General features: G+C 32.5%; 1 protein-coding gene across 1 annotated transcript; it reads right to left on the reverse strand.

Moving 5' to 3' along the window:
* Positions 1-868: 868 nt before the first annotated feature.
* On the reverse strand, positions 869-6,568 carry LOC118185635 (cuticle protein 14-like). The gene is made up of 3 exons (XM_035355525.2): positions 6,514-6,568; positions 2,899-3,000; positions 869-1,416 (listed from the first exon to the last, which is right to left on the reverse strand). The coding sequence occupies exons 1-3, from the start codon at positions 6,517-6,519 to the stop codon at positions 1,048-1,050; spliced, it is 477 nt and encodes a 158-aa protein (XP_035211416.1). The 5' UTR covers positions 6,520-6,568; the 3' UTR covers positions 869-1,047.
* Positions 6,569-8,127: the final 1,559 nt, after the last annotated feature.

The following is an 8,127-nucleotide window of genomic DNA, read 5'->3' on the forward strand; positions in this document are numbered from 1 at the left end:
GATTAAATTGAAACGAATTGCATAACTTCCCTGCATTCTTGCGCTGTAGGTCTGCATAACAAGGTGCTTTTTTTTTTTTTTTTTTTTTTTTTTTTTTTTTTTTTTTAAATTCTATGTTTGAATTCCAGAAATAGAAGTATATGTTCAAGTTTTCTTATTTCTAAAGGATTCTTGACGTTATAAAATTTTCATTGTCAGGTTTCATCAAGGTCAATGAAACATAATTGCTACTCTTATTTATTATTCTTCCTTTATCTTTGCAAGATAGGAGAACACCCTTCTTTTGATATTTGTACAAGATACTTCAAATTAAAGCCATTCGATACGTCTATGTTTACGTATGTATTTTTCGTAACTTTCATCTGTAGGTACGTATTTATTTCGCATAACTCAAAAACGATTAGCTGCAGATAGTTGAAATTTTGTATATGGGACTGCTATAGCATTTAGCTGAGCACCTTCGTTTTATAAAATTTAAAAAAATCTGACTGTCCTACGATTAAAATAGAACGGGACATTTAATTTTAAAATTCGAACTTTTTATTGTCATTTTCAACTTCCTCTGAGCGATCAGTTATTATATTTGGAGGAAATAAGTTTAAATTCACTGCAACCAAAAATGTGTATAATTTAATAAGGCTGTGCACGGATGTCACGTGGTGGCCACATCAGATTTTCCCCCTTTTAAGCCATTTAGTACCAAAATACTTATGAAGTGCTATGTTTACAAAATATTAATTACTTTCTTTGTAAATTATTTTTGTTATTTTTACCCAATTATGATAGGTAAGGCAAACGAATTATTTGCATAGAGTAAAAAACAACAAAAGATCATGGTAGTTTTCAGAATAAGATAACAAACAAGAAAGACAAGTTATTCAGTAGAGTTTTATTTGAATAGGGTCAAAATGAACACACTGATCTTAGCACTATGCAAATAAGCTCTATTTAGAATGTTCAGGGTTAAAAACCGTGCAATCAATAAAATCAAGAGATCATTAACACGAATTAAAGCATCATCATAAGTTAACATTAGCTAAATATCTTCTACCACCAAAGACCATGGTGTCCGATTCCATGATGTCCGACAAGAGTGTTGTAGCTGTAGGCTCCAAAAGGATGACCAGCAGCGACGTGGACAGCAGCAGGAGCTGCGTATGTCAATGCAGGGGCGATAATTCCAGCTTTATTGATGGCGGCATGAGCTGGATCCTTGGGCTCAACTCCTGGCTCGTTTGTCTTAATATCAGCTCTGAATCCAGCTGCATCAGCTACGTAGTTGACAATCCTTTGTCTGCCATCAGCTACGGTCAATCCGTAAGATCCGGCAACGACTCCATGGGATCCTGTTTCTTTTCGGAATGTGGCTCCGGATCCATGACCCTCGTTGTAACCGAAAGCATAGTTGCCAAGACCCTAAATATTGCAAAAGATTAATTATTATTTTTATCCCACTTATCGTAGTGATAATTTCAGTTAGAAAACTTAAACATAATCATTTATGGAAGAAATATCCGTGATTTTTAAATTACTTTACAATAACTATTATCAGGCAAATTAATATGACACAGAAGGAAAGAAGTTGTCCTAAGAAAGAAGTACTCATTCAAAAGAAATAAAACTCTCTGCACAATTAAACACAAACAAGCTAATTTAATGCCTAGAGGAGTACACAATTGCTTTAAATATTGTCTGAAATGCCTAAAATGTCACATTATTAGTGAAATATATAATAATTGAAAGCCTTTACTAGGAATTTTTTACTTTTCTCATTTTAATATTTAAATAATTTTTGCATATAAGGTATTTCTACCGCCTTCTTGGCATGCCTTCGTGGTGTGGTAGTCTGCACGCTCAGCGCTAATTTTTCATCACTCCTGCTTTCCAAAATTACTTAATGTCTCTACAATGGCGCTCGAACTAAAAGAGGGTTGGATGATGATTTTCCTCACCCAGGATTTGGCGATTCGGTCCCCTAAACACACCAGTCGCCCTTTAAAAGGGGAGCATATAAAATATTTCTCTCGACTTCTTGGCATGCCTTCGTGGTGTGGTTGTCTGCACGCTCAGCGCGTAATTGAGTGGTCCGTGGTTCGATTCCCAGCGAAGGCGTTGCTAATTTTTCACCTCTCCGGCTTCCAAAAAAAATCCTGATGTCTCTACAATGCTGGTTTGAAAACATGTTATTAGGGAAACAGGATTTGTTTGAAATTTATTTCTAAAAATGTTTTTCAGTATTTAAATACTTAATGCTTTTTTATGAATTTAAACTCAAATATTTTGCCATTTTTAATTGTTGAAACCTTAGTATCCCATTTATCTGTCAGCTCGGCCAGAATTATTTAAGTGTTAACACTTCTTCAATATTTGACGCCTTAAACAAGAGATAGTTTGTTTCTCTGTATTGAGACAGGTAACTGTACTTTCTAAATGCTTATTTCACCTCTTTATATTAAAACAACAGCCATAACATATTATTTTAGAGGCTTACTAATGCACCCTGAAGTATTTTAGTTCTTCAGGGTATCCTGAGATCAGCCAGTACTTTAGGCGATGTAACTTAAAGTAACAGTCAAATTCAAATTAAGCGTAGTAGTCAAAGACTTCCGAATTAATTATAAATCCTAAGTTAGCTCAGAACTTGTAGCTGCATAACAATTAAATGTCGGCAAATTAAGGCCAAGCACAAGAATCACAATCTAATAAGAGGGCTAAACCTAGTAACGTGTCTTCAAAAGACAGAAACACTCTCTCTTACAGTTTGAAAACATCAGCTTAAATATCTTCAAACCGATTTACATTTCTGGTAAGGAAATGGAGAAGTGATAGTAAAGGCTGAAATTATAAATAACTGGTTAATTAAAATAGTAATAACTCTACACAGTAATAAATACTTACATCTTGGCTTCTGTATTGTGCACTAGCTCCAGTTCCAATCAATCCATGATTAAGAAGGACTGCTGCCTGAGAAGCGGCAATAAGAGCGCACAAGATGAGGATCTGAAAAATAAAATTTAAATATAAGTAACTACAGCGGGATTTAACTCTAAGGATCTTCTATTAGAAATCCCGCAGATTTAGGCCAGTTTGAAACAACTGATCTAATTACACTGCATCTTGCTATTACTATTCTCACTTGAAGAACATTCACATTTCACCAACAATTAAAACTCTTAAACTGAAATCTAAGCCAGTATTATAAGAACCCAGTGATTGTTTATTATTTTTTTTCGCTTCAAATTCTAACACGTATTTCTGCCCTTATGCAGAATTAAAACATTAGGAATTGATTCAGATCAGTCATCTTCAAACTTTGTCAACTCACGGAAATCTTAGAACTATAAGATCGTTTTTTTTTTTTTTTTTTTTTTTTTTTTTTTTTTTTTTCTGGGAACACTATCCTACCCTCAGAAAAATATATCTTGAATGCGGTAAAACAAACATGGATCTCCTAAGATTTGTCTGGATACATCAGTGGTCTTCAAACTTTGTCAACTCACAGAACTCTTAGAAATATGAGGCTTTTCTCGGACGACCCCAGCTTACACTTAGAAAAAGTATCTTTAACTAATATTTATAGTAGATCAGTATGCTACAGGTACTCTACGAAACAGAATTAAAAAAAAGTACTGTATTCCTTATTAAAAAATCTGATGTGTACACCACATAACTTCCTTGTACGGACTATTAAATTATATGCATTTTTCTTGCATTTCATTTAAACTTATTAGATTGACTTAACACTACTTCGTCGATAGCGCATAAACCACAATATAATAAATTCACTCTTTAATAAAATTCACTATATTTGTTTACCATAGCGACACTCTGGCGCTAGGTTCACTTAACAGCGTTCTATTTCGTACATATTGTAACTCAGAATGCACAAAATTTATATCATTTGAAGAATTATCTAATCGTTGCACATGTTCTATTCAAATACTCTAATATATCTAGTAGAACGATGTATAAAAGAAATTAAGCATACAAAACAAAACGAAACAGTTTCTCACAGACGATTGAGTATTTCTTATTCAATTAATTCAGTTCTCACTTCGCGACAGGGCAAAAATACATAAAATCTCAAAATATCTGTATTAAAAATTCCGAAATAAATCTTAAACACTTATTTCCTCGAAAAAATTCCAGAAAAAAATTAAGCTTGATTTAATTCGCAATAATAAATGAAGGCGTTATCTTTGTTGTTGGAAAGTTAGTTTCTCTAAATTGGCAACAAATCTACTATTCTGCTGTTTCAAACGTAAACAAAATCGCCCGCCATGTTATTTAAAAATTAGGCTTAACCGCACTTAAACAGCTTTTAAATTATTGATAATTGTACAAATATTGCTTGCAGATTTACTAAAGGCATAAAATCATTAACCGGAAGATAAGAACAATATATTTCAATCATTTTTAAAGCAAAAAATGAACAATTTACAAACATATAAGAGTAAAGAATCTGAGATCACAATGCCGAGTAACAGAGTGGAGATATATATAAATATATTTATGTACGTTCGGTGGGTCCGATTGCAACCGAAATACGAGGTGCGCATCTACTTGTTATAGCAGCCCTATATACAAAATTGCAACGTTCTGAGGCTATCCGTTTTTGAGTTATGCGAGATACGTACGTACAAATGCCATGAACAATTCTATTCAGAATTCATTTAAATTATTTTTATATGTATATATATTTTGGAGGGAAAAGTGTCCTTTATTCTGTCCTTATGCACAGATGTCACGCAAAAAACATCGTTAAATTGCATTCGAAAGCGGTGAAAATGGATATTTTCGTTGAAATATGATGCCTGAAACTTTTCGGGATTACAATACTTCCTTTTTACTTTGTACAAAGAAGTAAAAATGGCAAAACCTCATAATACTTAGATTCTCTTCTGGAAAACATTCTCTTACAGTTTTCTTCAACCGAAAAAGGTGCTCCATTCCAAGGTGCTTCTAACGCTGTCGCCTAAATGTAATTCATTTTCCGTTAGAAAACTGTTCAGTTTTGCAGCGCTCTTCGCATCATTCTCTTTGACATATGTCATATATCGTTTTTATTTTGACCTGCTAAACCCCTGGATTTGACTCATTTCGGGTAACAGAGTTTGAAGGCCACTGACCTAGACTATCTACTTTACGCAGATCGTTTACTTTAGCTGCATTTTCATAACATGAAGTTCAATATATAAGCATCTATTAACTCTTTTTTTATTATAAAGCTTGTAATCATATGATTGCAAAATGCAGTTGCACTTCCTAGACACTGTTTTATGCTGTTAATAAATTTACTAACAGACTACATTTTTAATATTAAAAGAATCATTTATTAATCTTTGAAAAGTTTAAAGTATGTTTTATTTGGCTTTAAATTAGCTGCGGTCGGCTAAGACTTTTCAAAAATAAAATTTGCTTTCCATGGAAAGTTCTAGCTATAAACATCGCTATTACTTTTATTGAATCTTAAACTTACCTAAATTATTATTAGCTCATACAACCAAATGCCTGAGATAGTAATGAAAATTAACATAATTAATTTTTAGAAGCTTGATATCTAGATTATTTTCGAAATATACTACAATATTTATGAGTTCAAGGGATTGAAATTGTTGCGGATTGTTCAGTTGAATAAGCTAGAGTAACGAAAGGAAAACTTAGTAAAAGAATTTACATTTTTTATATCAATTCTAGATGAAGTCATAAAGGTATAACCTATATTACATATGTAGAGTTCCTCACTTCGGGATTCTAAGTTAATGTTGGAAGTGAAGAATCTAAGAACTGATAAGCGAATAATCGCTTGAGTTCGGTGGCGAGAAACAACAAGATAGAAGGGTAACTAACCCTTTATTATTCCAATAAGATTTAACAAAACTCCGCCTGGGAGTGTACAAGCAAAGCCCGCACTTGGACTTGAACTTAAAAGACTAAAAATTAAACTAAAACTAAGATTAACTAAAGAAGTATAGCCGAAGCTATCAAGGTTCAAATCAAATTGGCCCCTTAACTTATTTGACTACGAATCTTAGCAAGGGTCTGAGTACGGCCGAGTAACAGCTTTGAGAGAGAGTGGCCAAAAATGGCAGACGCGCGTCAATCAGAAACTCTGATTATTAAGTAACTTCGTGGTTTAAATACCGCTCCTCATTAAATATTCAGCAAGATTCCAAAAGTACTTTCTGGCCGTAAGTAGTAAGATGAAGTTAAGAATTTGACAGGAAAGGAACTTTAACTTAAAATTTAACTGTTAATAAAATTAACATAATGTTTACACATAATATCATTTTACTTCAAAATAAGACAAATTAATAAAAATCACTATTAAAATTTAATCCATTCATAGTAGACTATTCTTTTAAGATAGAGGAATATTAAATATTTAAACGATATAACCCAAGCAAGATCTGAACCCATGCATCTATATAATCAGATACAAACCAGTTAGAATTAATGGCTGAAACGTTACAGATTATCCAAGCTCCATTAGAGACAATTCTAAGAACTCACCTTCATTTCTCTATAGATCTGGATTGCCTACGTAAATCCGAATGTTGGAATCGTAGAAAACTGCTGCTTTTATACCCTATTTAGCAAAAATTTTTAGAAAAAATTAAAAAAGAATTTGGTCAAGGTGCAAAAGCATCTTTTTTTCCACCTTCAGCATCTAATTATAACAGGTATTTCGGTAGGTACTCTGAAACAAATTGGACGCTGAACATTTATTTTTTTTTCACGAATACTAACTGAAATTTGAAAGGTAGTTGACATTCAGGGAAAAGGTGTGTTCATTGATACCCTTGATCCAGATCCGCTGTCTTCCTGGTAGCGCTTCCCGCACCGCGTCTTGAAGTCATCATACATGTAACTTCATCTGCATATGCTTTCATTCATGTCTCCTTTTGTTTTTAATTCAGTTATGTGTTATAGAGAGTGTTATGAATAATATAATAACCAGGAAACGAAAATATTGTTGCGTGCGTACGGGTTCACAATAAATTGAATGCACAAATCCGATGAAAAGTGGATAAAATTTATTATTATTTATTATTATATTAAATGCTTAAATTTCCTCATATATTCGTACAATATTGCAATACCTCACAGTAGTTATCTTTTAAACTACTAAAACTTTCAACAGAACTAATTCATAGTGAAAGCTAATCTAATTTCACCGTGAAATCGCTACAGTCAACAACAACAGTTTTCTAAACAAAACTGAACTGAAAGGTTTTCCTACCGTTTTTCATAAGATTTTTAAATGCACGAGAATTTTCTTGATTTTTCTGGATAGCAAAAGAGTACAATTACAAGATATCTATCTATTAAATGCGCGTGCTCCTATATTTTTAATTTTTCCAGCGCAGTTTTCTCTTCACATAAGTCTCGTGCTGCATTGCACGGTAATATAAAACAATTTTAATCAATACTATTTAAAAAAAATCTGATGTGTACACCCACATGACTTCCTTGTACGAAATATAAAATTATACGCATTTTTTCTTGCATTTAATTTAAACTTATTGGATTGAATTAAATCTACTTGGCCCACAACGCATAAACCACAATAGAATAAATGCATTCTTTAAAATTTACTCTATTTGTTTACCATAGCCACACTCTGGCGCTAGGTTCACTTAACAGTATTATATTTCGTTCATATTATAACTCAGAATGCACAAAATTGATATCATTTAAAGAATTATCTAATCGTTGCCACATGCTCTATTTAAATACTATAATAAATCTAGAACGATGTATACAAGAAACTAAGCAAACAAAACAAAAAAGAAACAGTTTTCCACAGACGATTGAGTATTTCTCATTCAATTAATTCAGTTCTCACTTTGCGACAAGGCAAAAATTCATAAAATCTCAAAATATCTGTATTAAAAATTACGAAGTAAATCTTAAACACTTATTTCCTCGAAAAAATTCCAGAAAGGATTAAGCATGATTTAATTCGCAATAATAAATAAAGGCGTTATCTTTGTTGTTGCGAAGTTAAATTTCTCTAGATTGGCAACAAATCCACTATCCTGCTGTTTCAAATTTAAACAAGCAATGGTCGCCATCAAAAAAATTATTAGGCTTAGCGGCACTTAAGCAACTTTAAAATTGTTG

The sequence above is a fragment of the Stegodyphus dumicola genome, chromosome 9 (genome assembly GCF_044657685.1).
Source record: "Stegodyphus dumicola isolate Sdum_Otavi_A_Nest chromosome 9, ASM4465768v1".
NCBI classification, from domain to species: domain Eukaryota; kingdom Metazoa; phylum Arthropoda; class Arachnida; order Araneae; family Eresidae; genus Stegodyphus; species Stegodyphus dumicola.

What these genes read in the sequence shown, in the direction of transcription:
- LOC118185635 (XM_035355525.2), bottom strand. An exon ending in CACAATACAGAAGCCAAGAT is followed by an intron (nt 1,417 to 2,898) that starts GTAAGTATTTAT and finishes TGCAATATTTAG; the next exon opens with GGTCTTGGCAACTATGCTTT.